The sequence below is a fragment of the Nansenia antarctica genome, assembly GCF_963989245.1.
Source record: "Nansenia antarctica genome assembly, chromosome: 18".
In the NCBI taxonomy this organism is placed as follows: Eukaryota; Metazoa; Chordata; class Actinopteri; order Argentiniformes; family Microstomatidae; genus Nansenia; species Nansenia antarctica.
Window position 1 is genome coordinate 13,534,241 of NC_137691.1, and position 25,243 is coordinate 13,559,483.

Genomic DNA, 25,243 nt, shown 5'->3' on the forward strand with positions numbered 1-25,243 from the left:
GATTAGTACCTGCAGTGAACACAGAGTGCATGGGAATTCATTTAACACATGCATCAGTTGTTAGAAAGAGATGCCATTCGTAAACTAAAGTAAAGGCTAAAGGATACATCTGAACGGTAGGCCATTGTGATGGTAGTCCGTGTTAAGACCTAGCATTGTAGTACCACTGCACTGGACTGGCATCTTATGAGATGCTTTCGTGGATTTTTTCAACATTTTCTGATACAACAACAACACTAGAACCGTGTGTATGATTATCTGCAAATGTCTCCCTCACATTAAAATGCTGCTGGCATCCCGAACGACATCTGTGGTTGAAGTATGGTGGAAGAAAAAAAAGCGCACGTGCAGTTTTGGCTAAACTAATTAGCTCGCTATCCTACTCAACCAGATTTTTTGTTGAAATATAATTAATTTCAATTGTTCTTTGTTTCACTCTATTCGACCATTATGTATGCCGGTTAGTCTCGTTGAGTTAAAATAAAATGTTCTGGTCTATATTTCAATTTGAGATAAAAGTTATAGGTAGCTAGCAGGTGGCGCTGTGCAGACTCATTTACTGTATGAGTGAAGTTCATTCCTTTACTGTATGAGTGAAGTTAAGGAGCTAATATATAACATTACTCTGTGTTGTAAGAATGATCTCTGTGAGAGATATTTATCGTGTTATCTTACCTGGCTTGTTAAGGGCTCATGATATGACAACGCAGGGATGTGACTGAACATAAGTTATACTGCACATACAGGGTCGCCGCTAAGGGGGTGGTAAGTTAGGACGATTCTAAGGGCCCAGCACTGACAGGGGCCCATGAGAATCTTTTTTAAAAATACATTATATTTATAAATAATATTATTATTATTATTATTATCATAAGGACGTTAATGTAGCCGACTTCAAATTATAATTCTATGTATAAAAAAAAGTCACAAAAGAAACAAACTGGAGTTTTGTTTCTCTATGTTTAACAAAATTGAGCCTTATTATTTACCCCTCTATTTATTCATTGCATGGTTCAGTACACAGAGTGCGAGCTGCTAGACTAGAGGAACGTTACCGCAAATAGTCTGACAAGGAGAGAGACGATGTCGTGAAAGCCAAAGCCAAAGTCAGGGTCTCAAAAGAGAAAAGTAAAAGTAAAGAACGAGGAGAGTGACAAAAAAGGGCGACAGCTAGTCACAAAGTAAAAAAAAGAAGAAGGGTAGGCCTATTCATTCACAGACCTTCTTTTGGGGCCCATAACATGTAGGCTATCTAGACAACAGTGGTTTAGTGATCTAATCACTGCGTGGATGATCTAGTTAGCTCGCTATAGCTAATTAACATTAACTTCAAGTAAAGTTAACTTACAGTGCACTGTCAGTATAATTTCAGTTAAATGTATGAGATGAGGGCAATTTTGGTCCAAATATAGGTTATTAGAGCTCAGTGAATTTGTATCCAGCAGCTATGCACTCTTGCTATAGCTAGCTAGCTAACTAGTATAATGTTACATGCTAATGACGTCATGCACAGATGCTTCAGGATCAGGACTCCTTCCCTCAACCCACCTCCCAGTTGAAGGAGAAGGAGGTGAGCAGTAGGATTTTGGGGTTAACATTAAGATTTTGAATATTTTAATGTATGGTGCATTACCATGCAAGCATTGAATACAACTTTAGCTAATATTCATATTTAGTTAATAGTTCTTCCAGTAATTGCAATAACATTGACCACTGGCATCTTAATAATATTGTTAGCTAGCTAGATAACATTTAAGTTAGCTAATCTGGTGTAATGTATGTATTACTATGTTAATACTATTATAGAACATATTATGAATTATGTACCTATGGATACTCCATGCCAGGGCCCTCTTCAAGCAAGGCAGCCAGAGAGGAGAGCAGAGGCCAAGAGGCAGAAGAAGAAGAGCAGAAGTAACAAAGGACAATGACAGCAGCACAGCAAGTTGGCTTTATCACTAGATTTCAAGGATCTTATTAAAGATTTTGCTACTAAGAAGGCCCAGCGTTTAGTTGATTTGATCTCTTTACTCCTATCTTGAATCGTTGTGCATTACTCTAGATATAGTTTTTAGCTCTCCAGGTATACTATTCCACAGTACTGCCGCAGTGTAAAAATGACATTTCTCCCATTTCACATTCAATTTCGCTGGCACCATGTCTGTGTTGCTCCCTCTTGTATAAGACACGTTTGTCTTTGTGTGAAACAAGCAATGCTGAGTCAGTAAATATCTCTCTGCTGTAATTCTTCATTGATCTAATCCTGACAGTATTATGGCCAACTGATCTTTACAAGATCTACATTTATTTAGACACAATACCACCCCATTAAAATTATATTTTTTACTTTTTGTGTGATTTATACTTTTATAATTGGGTTCAAATCTTCATTTAATTATACTTTAGTCCTTGTGTTGTTCAAGTCTTAATTTAATAAGTTAAAGAATGTTGAGATTTCTTTGCTGAATTGTTGATTCCTGTATTAACTGTAATTTTAAATTACATTTACAAAAGATGTCCATCATTGGATTTCTTGCAGTGCATCAATAGTTCATCAACTTCAACTGGGTTTAGGTTGATGGGTGGTTTAGGTGGGGGGGGGGGGGGGCCCAAAATGATATTCTGTCATGGGGCCCAGAATCTCTAGCGGCGCCCCTGCTTAGAAGAGTAGCCAAAGAGCCAAGGACCACTAGAAAAGAGCTCCAGAAAGACTTGGAGGCAGCAGGTACAACTGTGACAGAAAGGACAGTAGGCAATGCACTCCACCGCCATGGCCTCTGTGCACGCTCAGCCCGCAAAACGATAAGCACAAAGCACAGCCGTAATTCATAGACAAACGCCTACCTTTTAACCGAATCGCGGTAAATCCATTCCAATTATTGGATAAGCAGACGCCCTTCCAGATAAATCCAGATACAATTCCTGATTGGTATGCAAAACATATCAAATGTTTTGTTTTGCATAGCTGATATGCCAGATCGATGTCATGTGTCACCAATCAGTCAACGTGGATGAAAAATACTCCATCCATTCGTGTTACTGCATTCAGCTACTGAAGCTAAATTGTTTTGCAGCCAATTGGCTATTGCCAGAACTTCATCTGGGAGTAATGACTGTATTTTGAAGTTACAAACATAAGGCTTGGAGTTATTTGACTGCATCTCTGCGTTGATATCTGCCTGCAGCCTGGCCAGCTTCTCCTCATACTCCTACAGGGGACAGGGGGTCAACAACAACAACAACAACAACAACAACAACAACAACAGCTGGGGGGTATTCCATCAACGTCGCTAAAGATCAATCCAGGCTTATTTTGATAAATCCCACGAGATGTATACAAAAATCAAGCCTTATTGTGTTGAGTCTCGCGAGACAACAAAACAATCATGTTTTTGAGCTTGTAATAGAAGCCAGTTAAGAAGAAAAAATCTGCTTCCCAATAACCTTGCTTATCACTCGCTAGTTTAGCCAAGTTAAATAGCAAGATATCATATTGACCAGAGAAGCTTGAGCGATCAGAAATCAGACAGGTTGTCAATTGGAATCCAAGCTCTTAACAACCATCCGCCAACTATAAATAGCTACACTTGGCGGATGGCATCATTTGTAGATAAATAAATACTACTACTACCCGTGCCGTGCTATCAAAGATAAACCAAGGTTGAGCAAACACATCAGCTCACTACGTGCTCTTATCTCCCCTGCCGTCCTCTACCTCCCATCCTCTTCCTCCCCTGCCATCCTCTACCTCCCATCCTCTTCCTCCCCTGCCGTCCTCTTCCTCCCACAGCGTACTAAGTTGCTTATAGTACAGCGGCTAATCTGTCATATTATGAGAAATTGTGCACTTTTTGAAGAAAGCATGACATTTCTACCATAGCTAGTACATACCATAAGGTTACGGTAAATGTTTACCTTGACCTAATTGCATTTCTTGAATTCTGGCAATCTCAAAAGTATCACCAAATGAATGGGCATCCCTAACTTGGAAATGACACCTTAAGTGTTTTTCTACTCTGTTTGGTTCCAAAATTAAGCGTGTTTTAACATTAGGCCATCTTGAATTTGACCTCTCCCGGGCCTCTGGGGTCAAATCTGACTTCCCTCCACATCTGAAAATAATAAACCTTATAATATGTACTAACTATGGTAGAAATGTCATGCTTTGTTCAAAAAGTGCACAATTCTTGTGCTAAGCCGCTCCACTATTTATATAATTAGCAACTATAAACTTCAGCCGTCAGTTTGATTTACTACTACTACCCTCATTCACCTTCACTGGCTGCCGGTCAAGTCCCGCATCACATACAAAATCCTCCTCCTCACCTACAAATCCCTCCACGCCTGCGCCCCCCAGTACCTAACGGACCTCCTCTCCCAACATACCCCTTCCCGGAACCTGCGGTCCGCAGACATGGGCCTGCTGTCCACCCCCCGCACCAACCTAAGGACCTTTGGGGACAGAGCCTTCAGCGTGGCTGCACCTACCCTCTGGAACTCTCTCCCCATAGTGATCCGCAACGCCCCCACCCTGGACTCCTTCAAATCAGCCCTTAAAACCCACCTGTTCACCAAGGCCTTTGGCCCCTAGTCACTGTTTCTGGTTTGCTTGTCTATCTGACCATTCCCCTTTAGAATTGTAAAGCATCCTTGGGTTTTTGAAAGGCGCTATAGAAATCAAAGTTATTATTATTACTACTACTAATAATAATATACGCTATTTATCTATCCAAAATCTATCCATGTTTCATTATGGCCACTTGTATAAATAAAAGAACCCCAAATTGTTGTACCAAACAAATTGATTGATCAAGGTAAACAAGAGACTCGGATCAGAAGTTGTTTGTGCTGTTTATGCAGTACAAAATAGTTACACGGTATAATAAAAAAAACATCTATAATCTTCAGAATAATAACTTCAGGCATGATATTATGTAATAGCCCAGTTAGAAATGACAATGCATTGCAACATTAAACATCAGGACAAAGTTTAAAATCTGCATATCAGCTTTGAAAAAACATGATACAAAAAAGCACGCTCACATAGAATATGTCATTGTACAATCTTTAAATGACTGTAGCATATATGCTGTATATAGCAGACTGTATATATGTACTGTACATGCAATTTACAGCAGAACATGGGGCAATGTCAGAGAACATCTTAAAAGACACCCAGACAAATTCAACCACAAAGTTCAATTTAAGAGGCTTAAAAAAAAGACCTAGTCTGTATTGAAGAATTAATACAGATATTTTACCTTACCGTTACTTTTTAAAAGCAATTTTAGCTGTGTCTAAAAACCCATAGGGTGAGACAGTGTGAATCTCAAACATACATGACACATGACAAAACATGACAAAACAATCGTACACGTATGTACAAGTGCCAACATCTTCTTCCACCCCAACAGTCAAGCAAGTGATTTGTGCTACTAATATTCCCATCTAATAACATACTCACCAAACAATAACCAAGTGCAGTAATGTGGCACGGTAAACTGCTCTGTCACGTCCGGGTGTCAGATCTAGTTTCCTCCCCTAATGTCACAGAATGAAGATGACCTTCTCACTAGCGATAGGTTTGGTTTGACACTCGCAGCTTAAGACGCTGCACACACCTCGTCCGAGACATCCTGTGCAGTGTCGTAATTCCATTATGGAGGACAGGAGGAGACAGAAACAGCATGAAATTCAAAGGAGGATATGGACAGGTGTGACAGGGAAAGGACCACGTATGTGACCACTTAGGCGAGATGAGGAGTCCTGTGCCTCCCCCTCGACCAGAGAGTCTAGGGGAATGAGAAAAGGAGTAGGCATCCACCCTCACCCTCCCACCCTCTCTCCCTTCCACCCTCTCTCCCTTCCACCCTCTCACCCTCTTTTAGTGGTTTTCTCCCACATATTCTAGAGAAGAGAATGCTGGGCGGTGTTCACAGTTTCCTTTTCCACTGACACACACACACACACACACACACACACACACACACACACACACACACACACACACACACACACACACACACAGACACACAGACACAGACACAGACACAGACACACACACACACACACACACACACACACACACACACACACACACACACACACACACACCAAGCTGATTGAAAGAATGCAAAGCTGTCATCAAAGCTAAAGGTGGCTACTTTGAAGAATCTAAAATATAAAACATATTCTGGTTTGTTTAACACTTTTTTGTTTACTACACAATTCCATATGTGTTCTTTCATAGTGTTGATGTCTTCAGTATTAATCTACAATGTAGAAAATAATAAAAAATAAAGAAGTCTCAAAACGTTTGACTGGTAGACTTTGAGCAATATATGTTATCCATTTGTTTACACAAACACACAACCATAATAGGTCAGATATTGGCTTTGGGTGTTCTTGAACTGGTAGATAATTCCTGGAGATTTTGACAAACAAGGTCTTAAGCGGTAGTACGGTACCAGTATCAGTGGGGATAGACTGCCCCCTGCTGGTTCGGGACTTCTTGCTCTCGCTCCGTTGAACGTTCGAAAGGTTTGAACGTTCGAAAGGTTTAAACGTTCGAAAGGTTTAAATATCCTAACCGCCGTCATAATTCTGTTAGCTTCTCCGTGGTCTTGTGGTTACGTCCGAGGACACTAGTGGTTCTGGCCTATTTTAAGGTCGCAGATACGAGACGGCACTATGAACTCGAGTGCGACCTACAGGTATGTCAGAACCTTGATCTGGACCGTTGATCCATAACAATAAAGCCAGAATACACCGAGAAGCTACGTTTTTATATTTATTGACCGTGAACTGTCTTCTTAAAGCTACTTTATTGTGTTGTCAGCCATGTCATCTCAAGGTCGCCGGTTCGAATCCAGCCGCGGACAGAACGAGCCTGTCATCCCTGCTCTCTCTCACCCATCTTTCCTGTCAATATCTACTGCCTCTATCCCATTAAAGCAGAAATGCCCTAAACATTGCGTCCATAGTTACTAACTGACGCTATAGGAGTTAGAGCTATAGTCCTGATAGGTCATAGTCATAAACATGCTCACACTGATCGTTAGCCTAATGAATAATAGCCGGCTAGCATTAACGTCAGCAGAGTTTACCAGCGGTAAAGAAGTCGCATAATATATAAGACCCTGAGTAATTCCCTATTCTTTAGAGAAATAATACCTACATATGTGAACTCATTTATAGGCTAGCTCTCGGGTGATACGCACTCACCCCGCCCACGCCGTCTAAGTGCTATCCCTTATCACTTATCAGACCCCTGAAATGCCCCTCATGATCTTCATATGACGTGATATCCCTTCAATCCCTCAATGCACAATTTGCACTTGATCAAATAGGCTAAAGACTACAAAATAAATCAAATAGGCAGACAGATGAATTGAGAATCAAGGACCCCAATTGAAATAAGCCAGTGGCTTTCTTGGGTGTTTTATCCTTTTAGTTGACCTTGTATGTAATATGTACTTTCATGTACCTACTTCTGCAAATCTTCTAATAAAGTTTTCAATCAATCAATCAATCAATCAATCAAACACATCCACAGACCAAACGATAAGCACAAAGCACAGCCGTCATTCATAGACAAACGCCGCTACCTTTTAACCGAATCGCGGTAAATCCATTCCAATTATTTGGATAAGCAGACGCCCTTCCAGATACATCCAGATACACTTCCTGATTGGTATGCAAAACATATCAAATGTTTTGTTTTGCATAGCTGATATGCCAGATCGATGTCATGTGTCACCAATCAGTCAACGTGGATGAAAAATACTCCATCCATTCGTGTTACTGCATTCAGCTACTGAAGCTAAATTGTTTTGCAGCCAATTGGCTATTGCCAGAACTTCATCTAGGAGTAATGACTGTATTTTGAAGTTACAAACATAAGGCTTGGAGTTATTTAACTGCATCTCTGCGTTGTTATCTGCCTGCAGCCTGGCCAGCTTCTCCTCATACTCCTACAGGGGACAGGGGGTCAACAACAACAACAACAACAACAACAACAACAACAGCTGGGGGGTATTCCATCAACGTCGCTAAAAATCAATCCAGGCTTATTTTGATAAATCCCATGAGATGTATACAAAAATCAAGCCTTATTGTGTTGAGTCTCGCGAGACAACAAAACAATCAAGTTTTTGAGCTTGTAATAGAAGCCGGTTAAGAAGAAAAAATCTGCTTCCCAATAACCTTGCTTATCACTCGCTAGTTTAGCCAAGTTAAATAGCAAGATATCATATTGACCAGAGAAGCTTGAGCGATCATAAATCAGACAGGTTGTCAATTGGAATCCAAGCTCTTAACAACCATCCGCCAACTATAAATAGCTACACTTGGCGGATGGCATCATTTGTAGATAAATAAATACTACTACTACCCGTGCTGTGCTATCAAAGATAAACCAAGGTTGAGCAAACACATCAGCTCACTACGTGCTCTTATCTCCCCTGCCGTCCTCTACCTCCCATCCTCTTCCTCCCCTGCCATCCTCTACCTCCCATCCTCTTCCTCCCCTGCCGTCCTCTTCCTCCCACAGCGTACTAAGTTGCTTATAGTACAGCGGCTAATCTGTCATATTATGAGAAATTGTGCACTTTTTGAAGAAAGCATGACATTTCTACCATAGCTAGTACATACCATAAGGTTACGGTAAATGTTTACCTTGACCTAATTGCATTTCTTGAATTCTGGCAATCTCAAAAGTATCACCAAATGAATGGGCATCCCTAACTTGGAAATGACACCTTAAGTGTTTTTCTACTCTGTTTGGTTCCAAAATTAAGCGTGTTTTAACATTAGGCCATCTTGAATTTGACCTCTCCCGGGCCTCTGGGGTCAAATCTGACTTCCCTCCACATCTGAAAATAATAAACCTTATAATATGTACTAACTATGGTAGAAATGTCATGCTTTGTTCAAAAAGTGCACAATTCTTGTGCTAAGCCGCTCCACTATTTATATAATTAGCAACTATAAACTTCAGCCGTCAGTTTGATTTACTACTACTACCCTCATTCACCTTCACTGGCTGCCGGTCAAGTCCCGCATCACATACAAAATCCTCCTCCTCACCTACAAATCCCTCCACGCCTGCGCCCCCCAGTACCTAACGGACCTCCTCTCCCAACATACCCCTTCCCGGAACCTGCGGTCCGCAGACATGGGCCTGCTGTCCACCCCCCGCACCAACCTAAGGACCTTTGGGGACAGAGCCTTCAGCGTGGCTGCACCTACCCTCTGGAACTCTCTCCCCATAGTGATCCGCAACGCCCCCACCCTGGACTCCTTCAAATCAGCCCTTAAAACCCACCTGTTCACCAAGGCCTTTGGCCCCTAGTCACTGTTTCTGGTTTGCTTGTCTATCTGACCATTCCCCTTTAGAATTGTAAATCATCCTTGGGTTTTTGAAAGGCGCTATAGAAATCAAAGTTATTATTATTACTACTACTAATAATAATATACGCTATTTATCTATCCAAAATCTATCCATGTTTCATTATGGCCACTTGTATAAATAAAAGAACCCCAAATTGTTGTACCAAACAAATTGATTGATCAAGGTAAACAAGAGACTCGGATCAGAAGTTGTTTGTGCTGTTTATGCAGTACAAAATAGTTACACGGTATAATAAAAAAAACATCTATAATCTTCAGAATAATAACTTCAGGCATGATATTATGTAATAGCCCAGTTAGAAATGACAATGCATTGCAACATTAAACATCAGGACAAAGTTTAAAATCTGCATATCAGCTTTGAAAAAACATGATACAAAAACACATTCTCACATAGAATATGTCATTGTACAATCTTTAAATGACTGTAGCATATATGCTGTATATAGCAGACTGTATATATGTACTGTACATGCAATTTACAGCAGAACATGGGGCAATGTCAGAGAACATCTTAAAAGACACCCAGACAAATTCAACCACAAAGTTCAATTTAAGAGGCTTAAAAAAAAGACCTAGTCTGTATTGAAGAATTAATACAGATATTTTACCTTACCGTTACTTTTTAAAAGCAATTTAGGTGTGTCTAAAAACCCATAGGGTGAGACAGTGTGAATCTCAAACATACATGACACATGACAAAACATGACAAAACAATCGTACACGTATGTACAAGTGCCAACATCTTCTTCCACCCCAACAGTCAAGCAAGTGATTTGTGCTACTAATATTCCCATCTAATAAAATACTCACCAAACAATAACCAAGTGCACTAAAATAAGGCACGTGAATGAACAAGCTATATACAGTACCAGTCAAAAGTTTGGACACACTTTCCCATTCAACTGAATGGGGAAGTGTGTCCAAACTTTTGTCTCGTAAGTGCAAAGTAAAAAAAAAAGAATAAATAAAAAAAAAAAAAAGTAAGAAGGTATTGTACAGAATTGTACAGAATGTCACATATAAGGCACATGAGGTCGAGGATACTGCGATCACTCCGTTGACCAGAGAGAGATGGTGTTCAAACCCACTGCTTCCTCTGGGTACCTTTTCTAGCGCTTCTTTTGCGGCCTGAAGTCTGCTGCGCCTTGCTGGCGTTCTCGTCCCACTCGTAGCAGTGGTTCACCCTGGCGCAGCTCAGCTTGCACTCCAGCTCCGCCTTGGCCTCTGTGTAGTGCTCGATCAGGGACGTGATGCTGCTGAACTCCATATGGCAGTTCTAGGACAGAAGAAAACATTCCAAATCATGCACAGAAAAGCACACACAACAAAAAGCTCAGTTAGAAAGAAGCACACAGTTGTGAATGAAAACTGAAATGGTTGTCACGGGAGAAAGAGACATGTTTTCAACTATCGTTTGTGTCCACAAAGGCAACCCGTTGTGTCTTCACCTCCAGGACGTATTTGCCGCTGGTCGTGTTGTCGACGAGGTAGGTGACCAGGCCTGACGGGAGGCGGATGATGAGGGAGCCACAGCTGGGTCTCTTAGGGTGGGAACACAGGAGGTACGAGCCCAGGACGTCCTCGGCCAGCAGGGATGAGCTGCTGTCACTGCAACGTCAGGATAAAATGGTAAACGGACTGACTTATATATATAGCCAGGGGTGCACATAACTTTTTGGGGCCAGTGCTCAGAGGAGCACCTAGGGATGCTGCTTGGTGCTCCCCGAGCTCGCGAGTCACGACCCGTCCCACAGGATGGATGAAAAAGGGATGCATGGATAACGTATATTAGCAAAACGACATTTATTCATAAATAAAGATGAACGAACAAATGATTGTGTGCAAAACAAAATAAACAAATCAAAATCAAATGACTGCTCTTTAAGCATGAAAGTCTGTCAGACTCCTTTAAACACAATGAAATCAACTGACATCTCTTTAAGCACTGCTCTGTTCTGTAAACACTGAAATCAACTTTTCAACAAAAAGTTACAGCCTAAGCATTTACTTATGCTACAAGCTTAATCATCATCACTGCTCTCTTGACTGCTGTAAGTTATCACTGTCCTCAATTTCAACCATGGTATTGGTAGAGGATGTTGTAGGCCATCACTTTAAATAGCTCATTATTTTGATTGTGCAACAAAGTCTTTTTTTTCTTCTTTCTTCTAATAGAATTCCCAACCATATTCCCTGGGTCAGGGGTCGAGGTGCGATAATGAAGCTGTAAAACAAACGTCTGAACGTTTGAAAGCTTCAGAGAAAAGAAACGTGAAGTCCCTTGGTGTTGTTTTTCCTTTTAGCGACGAGTCGTTCGGGACTGAATTTTCACGTGTCGGCGTGATAACCGTGCGATACGCGATACGCGGAATGAAAGTACGAGTTACGATACTTTCCGAATGTTTTCGTGAGGGGAGTCGCCGTGGTCGTCGGGCCTTCGGCTGAGGGGACGGCAAATAGTTACTTACTTGGTGGGGCTTGCTTCTTGGACCCAGCTGTTGGTGCGCAAAAGCGCTGATCTGCCGCTGATCTGCCGCGCAGCATGCATTTTGGCGACGCATGCGCACTGGCGCACCAGTTATGTGCACCCCTGTATATAGCGCCTTATTCCAAAGCGCTTTACAATGGCCTCTCATTCACCTATTCACACACACATGGCGGCAAGCTACCATGCAAGGTGCCGGCCCGCTCATTGGAAGCAATTTGGGGTTCAATGTCTTGCCTAAGGACACCTCAACATGTGGTCAGCCGATCTACCTTGCGATCATTAGACGCCGGCTCTACCTCCTGCACCACAGCCACCCCCTACACAAGACAAGGGCGAAGGCTTGAAGTCTAGTGGCAGCTAGACCAGCGATACTCAACCCCCGGTCCTGGAGAGGTGGGGAGCGGTGGGTCAATGTTTTTGTCCCAGCCTAGTGAAAATCCATCGCACCAGATTTAACTAATCAACTGATCTTCAGAACCACCGCTGAGCTGGGACAAATGCCTGCAGTACCGCAGCTCTCCAGGACCAGGAGTGAGGATCCTTGCGCTATATACAGTATACTGTATATAGACTATGCTCAGCAATGAAGTGAATCAAATGAGTTCTCATCAAGCAAGAACATAAAGGACCTGGGCTGTGTTCGGATTGTATAGAAAAAAATGCAACCTTTTAGACTTTTGCTTGTGAGCAAAGGAAGGATTCTAGATGATCCAAACACAGCCGTGGTCTGGGTTCAGTGTACAGTCGTGAGCTTAGAATTATACGTTTCTATCTCCGTTTAGGGCAGTTCAGAGATATTGAGCGTCAAAGTTTTTACATTCCATTATGTTTTGTGAGATGGAACCTTTGTGTTTTATTAATTACTAACTCAAACATTTAAAAAATAACACCACACAGGCATTAATAAACACCCAATGGATCAGATTATGTAAAAAAACTAAATTTTGACCAAAAATGGAGATAGAACCTTATAATTCTAACGTCACGCAGTGTAAGTGTAAACACCAGAGAGGGTGGCACTCACGTGGCGATGCCAGCCCAGCACCACACCGCCTGCGCCAGGGCTTCTTCCGTCTCTGCCAGGCTCGGGGCCCGGGTTCTCCGCACCGGCGTTTTGTCCCGCCCCTTTGCTGTTTCACACACAAGGGAGATTTCCTTAGAATTCGAGTTTTCTGGGATTTTGAAGACCACAACATTCCAAAGAAGTCCCTCGGGGGATGGTATTATATTTCAAGAGGGATTGTTTGTTTTGGATGATCTCCAAGTGGAAGTCAACCTCAAGTGGAGAGTCACAGTGGATCAAATGCATAAAATGTACAAGAGTTGAGATGAACAAGGATATACAAGAGTGATAAAAAACAGTTTATAAAAGAGTCAAAAGTATGTTCATGCTCAAAACCGTGTGTCGTTAAACATGTGACCGGGTTACAGCACCCAGTCAAAAGTTTGGACATGAAAGTGTCCAAACTTTTTGACTGGTACTGTATGGTAACGGTGAAAAGCTTTCAACATCACCACAATATCGGAACCCCCACTGTGACAAAATAAGTGCCCATCACCTCGTCGACAACGACGGTGAACGGATAACACAGACTGAACACCACGACAGACGGTGAGTGAGGGGCGCCCCCCCCCTCCTCCCCCCATCACACGACACAGAGGGTTATGCTTTACCTCATCAACTGTTTGACTCTTGAGAGTGCTCTGTGCACACTTAGCCCACCTGGTGGAGAAGGGGAGCTCAGCTGATCCTGAACACGCCGTTGCTTGACGGGGGTGTACGTGAAGGAGCGATACGCCCCGGAGCGGATGCATTTATTGCGGATGGCTTTCTTGCGCACCAGGGAGGGGGAGGAGGAGGAGGGGGTGAAGACCTCCTCTTGGCCGCTCTTCGGTTCCCGCTCGGGGGGCGGGGGGGGAAAGACCTAGAGTAAAAGAAAGATATCTAATCAACAATCTATCTAACAACATGCCAACAACATCTGTTGTTGTGGATCTACTTTTAAACGGACTGCACTTATATAGCGCCTTATTCCAAAGTGCTTTACAATGGCCTCTCGTTCACACACTCACTCATTCACACACACACATTCACACACCAAATGGCGGCAAGCTACCATGGAAGGCACCGGCGCCGCTCATTGGGAGCAATTTGGGGTTCAGTGTCTTGCCCAAGGACACCTCGACATGTGGCCAGCCGGGGTTCGAACCGCAGATTTGTCGACCTTGCGATCATTAGACGCTGGCTCGACCTCCTATTGTTCTGTGATAGGCCTATCAGCTAGTTGTAATGACACAGCAGTACGTTGGTCAGTACTGGTTTATTCTTTTGTCCCTAAATACACCAATCAGCCGCAGAGTGATCATTTCCAAACAACCAAATCAATAGTGGAGAGCCATCCAGTGGATCCAATTACATCCAGCCAGTGACTCAGAGGGTAGGGTGGTCTAGTAGGGGTAGTGGTGGTCTAGTAGTGGATAGTGAGTCAGACTAGTGATCGGAAAGGTTGTGAGTTCAAATCCCGCCTGAAAAACACCACCACTAGTGTGCCCTTGAGTAAGGCACTTAGCCCTCAGTTACTCCAGGGGGAATGTCCTCTGTAATCTGTAATTGTAAATCTCTTAGGATTAAAAGCGTCTGCTAAATGGCTAACTCAGTGACCACTCGGTTAATACACTGCCAAGACCATACCAAGTCAGGTGGGTGTCCAGGGTCCATACCTTCTCCCCTGGTAGTAAGCCCTGTGTCGGGGCCCTTCTGAAGGACACGAGGGCGCTGACGCTGAGAGGGAAGCCGTGGTTGAGGAGGGAGGGGGCGCGGCGGGGGAGGGCTCCAGCACTCTCCTCCTGAGCCTCCTCTGGGTGCTTCTCTAGGTAGGAGAGCTGGAAACACCTGCACAGCAACAGGTTCAGGAACTGGGCCTAGGAGAGATCCCAACCCACAGAGACACAATTAAGACCAGCTAAAGCTACAGTACAACACTTCAACACACTGGCACTGACACCAGCACTGCCCCCCTTCCTTCACACTTTTTATTTTTAATGTCTGTGTAGTTTAGAATCATTTGTTTTCTTTCTTTTCTCTAGCACCATGACGGCTTGTGGCACTTATTCTTAAAGAAAGACTTACTCACGGTGATTGTGATCGTAACATTCTGTCACTTTAGGACAAATGTAATTATTGTAAGTCACTCTGGACACACTGGAAAGTAAAGTACGTAGCCTTGAGAACCGATGGTTTGAGCCTAATGGCCCATCGGAGCAGGAACCTATCTCCTGTTTCTGTAGCGTGAGGCGGCTTGAAGTACACCCCCTGGACATGACACTGGTATGTTGCAGGGTCCTACCCCCAATCCAACCCTTAATGCTAAGTGCCAAGCAGGGAGGCATCGGGTACCATTTCTATAGTCTTTGGTGTGACTCAAACCTCCCAATCTCAGGACGGACACTCTAACCGCAAGGCCACTGAGTTGTTTCTCTGGATAAGAGCGTCTGTTAAATTACGCGTAAAGACTAAAGATTGAATTGGTAATCATCTTGCAAGACAATGAAGCTACAATTGAAAATGTACTTTTGGACATGTTACACATTAGTCAAAGGGGCTGAGGCACAGAACAGCCATACATTACAGACCATCCACAGGTGAGTGCGGGCATGTGTGTGTGTGTGTGTGGGTGGGTGGGTGTGTATGTGTGTGTGTTCATACCGCTCTGGCATGCCTAGCCTTGAAGAGGTGGCAGTAGAGCTGGGCGTCAGGGCTGCCTGGGTTGTGGGAGACAAAGGCGAACTGGGCGTCAGACGGACGGGCGGTGGACAGGGAGACGCGGCGCAGGGCGTGGGCCATGAGGAGGGTCTGCAGACAAGGGAGAGAAACAGGACCGGAGTACAGGACCAATCAGTCAATGAAATGGTACTGTACTGTACTCCACAGGGAAAAGGAAGAGTTGAGTCCATTTTATTATCCCATTGGGAAATGTCCGAATCAGAATCGCTTTTATTACATCAATGTACGGGTACGAAGAGTACAATTCTTGGGTTCAGGTTCATTCAGACATTGGCATGGCAGCAGAAATACAAAATCAATAATAGCATAAGCAGGATATAAGTAAGTAAGTCAAACTTTATTTATATAGCGCCTTTCGTACATGAATGCAACTCAAAGCGCAACTATAAACAACAAAATCAATAAAAGAATAAGCAGGATATAAACAGTCGACAATCAACAATAGCTGTATATACAATAGCATCAATAATACATACAACAACACAAAACCCCCTCCTACAAAACACAGATACACAAAAGCTAAACCAAGTTTTCCTGAGTGTCCCTCAGGAACAGAATGTGTGCACAACCTTTGTTCCTGGAAAGAAGACACCAGTTCCTCAAACTAACTAACAATGACACGTGTACTTTGCACTTTATACTCACTAGGAAGTTTCCATTCTTACCGTCTCATCTTCATCATACATTTTCACCCCTTTGATGGAGAACTTCAGGGACACAGACCTCCTCCTCTTGCATGTTTGCTACAGTCGCAAAAGACAAACAGCGAAAGGGAGGCGTTACGCTTCACGCCTGGGGGCCCAATTTCATTTAAGCATCTGTAAGTGGCATGAGCAGTCAGGACTTGTTTTAATGTACTAGTGGAACAGGCAAAGCCATGCTGCTGCTACTTCACTCTCAAACCGAGGTGCATGAAATTGAGGAGCGTGAAGTGGAGAGGAAACCTCGTGTTTTAAACGCACTGCCTCGGTTTCATCCGCCGTATCCTTGCATCTACTTTTTTTGTTTGTTTTGTTTTTTTCTGAGTGGGGCAGTCCCATTCATATTTTTATTGACAGATATAGTAGAGATTTAGACAGGAAGGATGGGTGAGAGAGAGAGGAGGGATGACATGCAGGATATGTCAGCAGCCGGAATCGAACCGGGGACCCTGCAGTTACATGGTCAACGCTTAACCCGCTACGCCACCCAAGCGCCCAGGAAACATGGTGTTTTAAATGCACTGCCTCGGTTTCATCTGCCATATCCTTGCACCTACTTTGAGAGACTTGAGCTGTGTGTGCAGCTGCTGCATCTGATCGTCCAAACAGCAGTCGTCCACGGGAAAGGAGCCGACATACTTGATGAACAAGAGAGATTTAAAGTGTTAGACTATTAGATTATAGGCCCGTTTCCCCAGACACAGATTAAGCCTAATCCTAGACTAAATATATTGAAAGATAAGATGATTTAGTCCAGCACTAGGTTGTTAACCTGTGTCTGGGGGAACCATACCGATAAAGGTAATCATTGACTCATATAATATGGATAATATCAATGACTGTAAACAATATAAATGACTATGAGCTACGTTTTTTAGGCCTACCTCAGCTGTCCTTGTGACTGTGCTGTCGTCCTTGTTGACTGCTGACTCTCCCATCCTTTTCACTCGAGTTTCTTTGCGCCGCTGTTTTCCAATGAGTCCCCCTGAGTTCTGCAATAGCAGCCAGGCAGTAAAGTAAAGTGAAAGCACAGTTGTCATATCAACATTACATCCTCCTCAGTGGTAGAAGAAATCGGACCTTGATGGTTAAACAGGGCTGGAACCCTCAGTGCACCACCACCTGTGCCATACAAGTCCACACCTCTTTGCAGATTATTATTATTAAGTGTGCTTGCAGTAGCTTGCAGTAATATTATTATTATTATTATTAGTTTATTCTGATGCTTAATGAGACACATGTGAAGGCAGTGAAGGTTTAACTTTTAAGACACTTGTGAAGGCAGTGAAGCACACACTATGTTCTAAGACAACAGTGCAAACGCTTCTATGCTTTCCATGTTCAACATTTCAGGAAGAATCAAGGCTGTGAAAAACACCAGTCGAGTGTTTTCCCCAATATGAAAACAAACAAAGCAGCTGATCTGAGCACTCGATAACTTGACTGTGGTCAACGTGATAGTGTTTCAGCTGAGCATTTTGTGTAAACATATTGACATTAGCTTATAAGAGTTTGTGTGTGTGTGTGTGTGTGTATGTGTGTGTGTGTGTGTGTGTGTGTGTGTATGTGTGTGTGTGTGTGTCTTACATGATGGGCTGCAGGAAAAGGGAGGGCTCCAGTCCTGCCTGCAATAGAGCGGGAAGCCAGCAGAGAGCCGTCTGTAAGCCTGCGTTCAGCGCCACATACAACAGCTTACTCAACTCCTCTGGCGTGAACATGCTTCTGCTCTTCTCCTCTGGTCCGGATATGTTGATGCTCTTACTCAACTGCTCTGGTCTGGAGATACTCCTTTGCTGGATTATTTGCTGCAGCTGCTCGGGTTTGTGGGTGCAAATGGCATATATCCATACCTCCTGATTTAAACTTGCCCCCGCAGCTAACAACAACCGGACATATTCACTGAGACAGAGAGAGCGAGACACAGAGAGAGAGAGAGAGAGATGAGGGTAAAGGTAAGACTGGTGGAGTGCAAGGGAAGTGTGTGTGTGAGTAATCAATCCATGTCACTCATAGTGTGTGTGTGTGTGTGTGTGTGTGTGTGTGTGTATACCAGTTATCTCTGCGTCCGAGGGCGCAGGATAGGGGTGACTCCGAGCCAAAGCGGGAGTTAGAGTTCTGGCCGTCTGGGCTGAAGCCCTCTCTCAGCAGCAGCTCCACAGCGTGGCTATGTCCATTCTCCACAGCCAAGTACAACGGACTCACTGAAGCCACTCCACGGTCACATGCACGATCCGTCACAGTAATAAGCTTGGCTAGGATACTGCAAGGACAAAGACAAAAACACCCATCGACCCACCCACCCACACCACACACACACACACACACACACACACACACACACACACACACACACCCACACACATGTGAGAAGATGCCATGTTTCTTTGAGCAGGAGAAAATATGTTTCAAATGCATGTTTGCATACCTGATGTGTCCGAACTGCGCTGCGGCGTGGATGGGGAGCTGTGGTCATGCGCCATGGCAGGCTAGGTTTGCGTCAGCACCGTGGGTGAGGAGAACATCCACACAACCCTCATGCCCTCCTTGAGAGGCTACCATCAAGGGCGTAGCCAAGTCCAATGCCTGGGCATTAACATTCGCACCTACAACCAAGACATATATTAATATGCAATATATCACAGTATTTATAGGCAGTATATTGGCTCCCATAATATTTATATATATATATATATACTGTATATATATATATATATATATATATATATATATATATATATATATATATATACATACATACATAGCATTGGATGCTTATCTTTCATCTTTTTTGTCGTGTAAACAACTGTAATGATTATGCACATGAAAAATATAAACAACTCCACCAGTAAGCCATCACACACAAGCACCCATTTACAAAAAGCATACAGATGCAGAGCTGTGTACCTGCATCAATGAGGATTTGCAGGCATTCCTGCTGTCCGTACTGTGCAGCTACAAACAAGGGTGTGATCTTGTAGTCGTCGTCATCCACTTCAAGAATACACTTGCCCGCCAGGATACACACAATCTCCCTGTAACCCTGAGGAGAGAGTGGGAGTGAATTTCTGTGTGTGTGTGTGTGTGTGTGTGTGTGTGTGTGTGTGTGTGTGTATGTATGTATGTGTGAATGTGAGTGTGAGTGTGTGTGTGTGTGTGTGTGTGTGTGTGTGTACCTTGAAGGCAGCTTGGTGAAAGCAGGTCCATCTTGAAGCAGTGTGTGTTCCATTGACCTCTGCCCCCTTCCTGACCAGCAACTGTACAACCTCCTTATGCCCACCATCTATAGCTATTCACAAATATACACAATGACATTGAGTAATCAAGCCTCATAGGGTGTGTGTGTGTGTGTGTGTGTGTGTGTGTGTGTGTTACCTGTGTAGAGAGGACAGGACAGGTCAGTGGTTGGCTGGTTGAGGTTGGCACCTGCTCTGAGGAGGAGTCTGACCACTCCTAGGTGTCCATGTTGTGAGGCCAGGTACAGAGCAGACTCACCCTCGTGTGTTACAGAGGCAACATAGTCACAATGACCGCGGGAGGAACCTGCCGCTCAGAGTCAACGGAGAGAGGGAATCTTAGGTGAGAGTGCACAAGGTCTACAGTCACAACAATAGGGAAGATTGAGAGGGGGAGTAAATATCGTGGCATGTTTCAACTACCTAATTTGGCACCGTCCCCTTCATCCTCTCTATTTCACCAGAGCATAAATGGCTAAAGTGACAATGTAAATATTCAATTGTAACACCAAGCATGCAGACAGCCATCATCGCAAAGCTCTCCCACTCATTTCTCACCTGCAGCCCTGAGGAGCACACGTACACACGACGTTGCACCGAGCGTTCCAGCCACGGATGTCTCTAATGTCCACGCTGAGGCCCCTCTGGATCAGAGAACGCACCAGGCCCCGGTCACCTGTGCGCACTGCCGCAGCAATGCTGGAAACGGTGTCTGTGTACCACTCAGTGAAGTCCATCCTATCACCCTCAACCAAGTCTGAAATAAGAGAGGAGAGGTGGTGAGAGGAGGGTGGAGTGGAATTTAAGTAAGTACTAATTAGCCTGTATTACTTAAAACAAGATCAATTCAGTGCAAATATACAACTCCTGTAAAATGTATAAGGCACAAAAAAATATGGTGGGAAAAAAATAACAGTACTGCTTGACAGATCTGTCTCTGAACACTCAAGTCCATCCTATCACCCTCCTCAACCAAGTCTGAAATAAGAGAGGAGAGGTGGTGAGAGGAGGGTGGAGTGGAGAAAGAGGAGATGGAGAGAGAGAGAGAGAGAGCGATGACAGGAGGGTTCAGAGAAGCAAGGAATGCAGGCTATGATAAAACAGACAGGGGTAATGATGATCGCTCAATTATACGTTTCCACACTATTCGTAAACTGTGAACACCTCATGTCATGTCCAATTCAATTCTGCTATCTGACTGATATAAGAACTACTTGGTTAGGTAGCCAGATGGCGAGCAGGCTAGGTGTGCGGTTCAATGATTGTCGCTAGAGCTCAATACAACAAGGCAATCACGTCTCTCGTAGAAGGTGGCTTATAGCAATGCAATACTTATTTCAGAGTTGTAATAAAAAGGAATTCATGTTAAATCAACGTGGGTTTACCATATGAATCCAGTTATGCAAAGTGAAGTGTTTGCCAGTCCTGTTTATTTGGCAACATCAACAAAACAAAACACAGATGTAGCCGCCCACTTTCAACTACTTCCGTATAATGTCACATGGTAGTTTAGGACCAATACGGAACGGCGTCTGCTTAGACCCTCCCCTTTTTACCTAATATGAACTCCGGCAGGCAGGCGGGAATCTGCTTCCAACTTCAGCCCTAGTGTCACCCCTCACAATCCGGACAGACCAGGCAGGCACACGGGTTCACTTTCAAGCTGTTTTATTTATCTGAATGTGCAAACAAAATGATGGTTATCCACACTAGGAGCAACAAAGACCTGGTCTTTAAATTGAAACATAGTGAAACTGACTGATAGGGAGACTGTGACGAAATGGACAATGTAGGAATTGGATAAATCCAGAAGGTGGCAGTAGTGCAACGCGAAGGATGCAAGCTGCCGTTAAACCCAACAGAAGAAGAAGAAGAAGAAGAAGAAGAAGAAGGAGAAGAAGGAGGAACCGGATGTGAAACAAAGATGGTGGATCAGTAAACGTACACAGTGCTGAGACCGAAGACAACACGAGTCATTTATTAAGTTTATAACTGTGCCAGAGGGCAAACATTACAACATGTTCACTTATTACACAACGACTGGGAAAGCGACACTAGCTTGAACAACAACGGAGGCGCCGACCTGACGGTAGGAGTTGCAGTGTTGCTGTGAGGTAGCTTTGTTAGGTTTGTTAAAAAATAGCAAAATCCGCCACAAGAGTCTAATCATTCTTAAACTTTGTAATACCCTCATACCATTTTCATATCATTTAATAAACAGAGATTAATATATTCAATAAAGGTTTTTTTTATATTAACATTTTCCTTATTTTTACTTCATAAAGGGGTTTGGACATCAACATTGCATGTCACGTCATTGGGCCAATTGCTTTTGGTCCCTTGAAAAGGAGGGGGCCACGTATTAAAGAGCTGTAATTTCTAAACCCTTCCTCCAATTTGGATGTGAATACCCTCAAATTAAAGAGGGTATTTGAGAGTCATATTCATTCTATAACTGTAACGTGAATATGTTTTGGTAAACAGCTAAAATAACAACAATTCTGTCAGTCCAAATATATATATATATATATATATATATATATATATATATATATATATATATGCACCTAACAGTAGCTTGGCCACTGTTTTCCAATTCTGGTTAAAAAAAAAAGAAGAAAAAGTATAATGTTTTGATGAAATTCTGTCACTCTGTTTTAATATTTTGATCATCTGTGTTGGTAGGATTCCCTGCACTGTTAACTCTCCATCTGGGCAGTGAGATGGATGCTTCTGCTTATTCAGTGTCAGAGAGCCAGAGGACACACCTTGGGTCCTCTGATGCAGAGACAGAAGGACAGAACCACCGGAAGGACAATCTTATTAGTCTCCAGCCACCACCACTACCACCACCTCCCACCCACAGTAGGAACCATCACTCTCCTAACATTAAAGAAGAGTACGACACACCGTGGGATAGGTTTTTACGGGACTACATCAAAAACCAAAAGGCCAAAGATGAGATGCTCAGCACAAATGCCTCAGGGCAAGATGCACATGCTCTTAAAGAGGGGCATCGACTCTCTGAAGCACCGAATGACATGGATAGTGAAAGTAACGCCAGTTCAGAGGTCAAGACTAGAGGTCAAGAGGTCAAGATCGAAGAGTGCTATGGTAGGAATTCCTCTCAACAAAGGCCAACCACAGGCCGCGCTAGGGCGGACCAATCACATCCTGGATGTGAGTCAGGTGGTCACAAGAGCAGCTCAGTGATTGGATTACAGGAACAGCAGAGAAGGACAGCGGCAGGGCAAATCTCTGGGCAAATGAAACATGGTTGTGGTCATGACGACATGCGCCAGTGCTACGTCCAGTGTGGGAAGAAATTAAACATGGCGGATATTGTGACAATACAGCAGCAAATTAGAAGACGAGAGCAACACCATTGTGCTCCAACTGATCAGTAAGTCACACACAAGCTGTGAATCCTGTCCACAAGTATTGTGTTCAATAATTCACCATAGGGTGCCAGGTGTCAAGTATGCAAATGGTGGTCATTGAATTGATATGATGAATCATACTGCCAGTTACATGACTAATAAGTCGATTTGTAATTGAATTAGCTCAGTAACACATTTCAACAGCAGCTAAACAGTTGGTAATTAAAGGGCAGAACTATAAGCACATCTAATAGATGAATGTCATGTATGATATCGCAGCAAGCTAGCTTGAAAGGGAGCTGCCAGTCAAGCGTGCAAAGTCCACGCCCATACAGCCCTCGGAACTGTCTGACCAGGAAGTTGAGCCTAACAAGAAGCTTATTTCCATTTATTTTGTGTTAACATTTTTCCTGGAAACAAAATACAATTGGAACCATTTAATGTCTACTTTCCAGACCCTTTAATTACAACAAATACAATCAGTAATCCATGTCCATTTGCAGGACGTGTCCTGTCAGTCTAGAAGGGAGTTCAGTGAACTGTTTGTCTGTCATTTCTAATCGACCCTGCGTTGTTTGTGCCTCCAGTGTTTCTAGCCGCAGGTCCTCTTCAGCTCATGTAACCATGGTAACCATGTATGAACCAGAATGCACCGAGTCCCCCGGATCTGGCTGTGGTTCTCCAGCCCTGAAAAGCCCACAGTGGGGTCCAGAGATGGTGGCAGTGAAGCTGGAGGAAGAAGATGTAGAGGAGTATGGTGTGATGGTAAAAGAAGAGGATGGAGGAGACCAAATGAGAGAGGAGGGAGTGATGGTAAAAGAAGAGGACAGAGGAAGAGTGGAGATGAAAGACAGTGAGATGGATGGTAAGTCTTTGTTATTGGTGAGTGTAATTGCCCTGTTGTAAAGTCAGTGCTACCAGTGTATGGAAGCATATAGTGGACTTAATTCAAATGTTAATGCAATTTGAGATTGCAATTGCTTGTTCCACTTTTGCACGCATTCTTTCGGTCAATATTCTAAATCAAATGCAATCGTATGATTTGCATTTTAATTTTCATGTAGCTGGTATGCAAGTTCATTCTGAAAAAAGTTCATTCTGAACTGAAAATTACTATGCCATCCCACAATAGCATTTTCCACTTTGTCCTGCATTACTTGAGTCAATATGACAATTGTAATGCAATAATGTGATTAGCGTTTGCATTTCCATGTTCTAGTAAACACATCCGCTTCGTAGCTGACAACATTCAAATGTTGACCATTTCATGCAATAATGGTATTGCATGAAACACACACGCTTATAGGCTAATATATTAGAATATATTATTCAAATGATCCCATTCTCATATTCTACCGGCCTGTCAGTCATTCTCTGATGCTCATGACAGAATAGAACTAATAATTGAAAATGTAGCTGAATTCTCTGCGATCATGAATAATGATAATCAGACTACATGCACAATCACTTCACTTCTACTAATACGGCTGGTTAGCTTCCGGTCCAGCGCTGTTCCCCACCAGCTGTTTACAGGAGCTCCGCAAAGTGTAACGGACGTTACGGACAAGCTTTTTCACAGCGGACAGTCAACCAGCTGTTTTCAGTAGCATGTATTCTGTCAAATTAAATTATTAATATTATTTGCTTTAGCTCTCGACTTTGGAAGTACAGAATGCCTGAGAGCCTTATATTGCATTATATTTTGAATGGTCATCTGGTGCCTGAATATTGTGTAATCCTTTACATAAATAATGAAATTTCCACCATAAATTGATGCAGAAAAGGCACAAATTGGTGCATATCAATTCACCAGAATGCAAGAAATTAAGTGTTTGATGCCCGTGTGAGGATCCCCAGACAGCCCCGCTTCATGGGTCCCCCCGATGTCAAACGCCTGTGGTACCACCTCCGCCTCATTTTGAGCCAGGAAAAACCCTGTAAACATACCGTAACAAATACTTTGGCTAGCTAAGCAGGGCTTGACGCTTACCTTTTCCCCAGGTAGCACTGTGCTACCATGTTGAAAAATTTGGTAGCACACCAAGAATTTCAATAGCACAATGAAAATTGCCAATGAAAAAAGACAATTTTCGTATGACGACAACAAATGATCATAATCATAACATATAAAAATGATAATAACCGGCTCTTGGCCGTAATAAAAATGGAGACTCACACAATGTAAAGGGGAAGTAAGAATATTAATTTCAGTTGGCCCACGGTTCGGTATGAGTGAAGCAAGT

General features: G+C 43.2%; 1 protein-coding gene and 1 pseudogene across 2 annotated transcripts; both read right to left on the reverse strand.

The window, feature by feature from the left end:
* Positions 1–2: 2 nt before the first annotated feature.
* Positions 3–17,325, reverse strand: LOC308172970 (SH2 domain-containing protein 5-like; the record flags this gene model as incomplete). The annotated part of the gene is made up of 12 exons (XM_080547934.1): positions 3–9; positions 3,157–3,209; positions 7,899–7,973; positions 10,499–10,690; positions 10,863–11,022; positions 12,927–13,032; positions 13,626–13,821; positions 14,624–14,824; positions 15,609–15,755; positions 16,352–16,426; positions 16,945–17,025; positions 17,272–17,325. The coding sequence occupies 12 exons, from the start codon at positions 17,323–17,325 to the stop codon at positions 3–5; spliced, it is 1,347 nt and encodes a 448-aa protein (XP_080404060.1).
* A 645-nt stretch (positions 17,326–17,970) lies between these two features.
* Positions 17,971–20,357, reverse strand: LOC308172971 (ankyrin repeat and SOCS box protein 3-like; annotated as a pseudogene). The gene is made up of 7 exons: positions 20,204–20,357; positions 19,760–19,927; positions 19,561–19,673; positions 19,292–19,415; positions 18,813–18,990; positions 18,438–18,647; positions 17,971–18,286 (listed from the first exon to the last, which is right to left on the reverse strand). The product of its transcript is annotated as an ankyrin repeat and SOCS box protein 3-like (transcript).
* Positions 20,358–25,243: the final 4,886 nt, after the last annotated feature.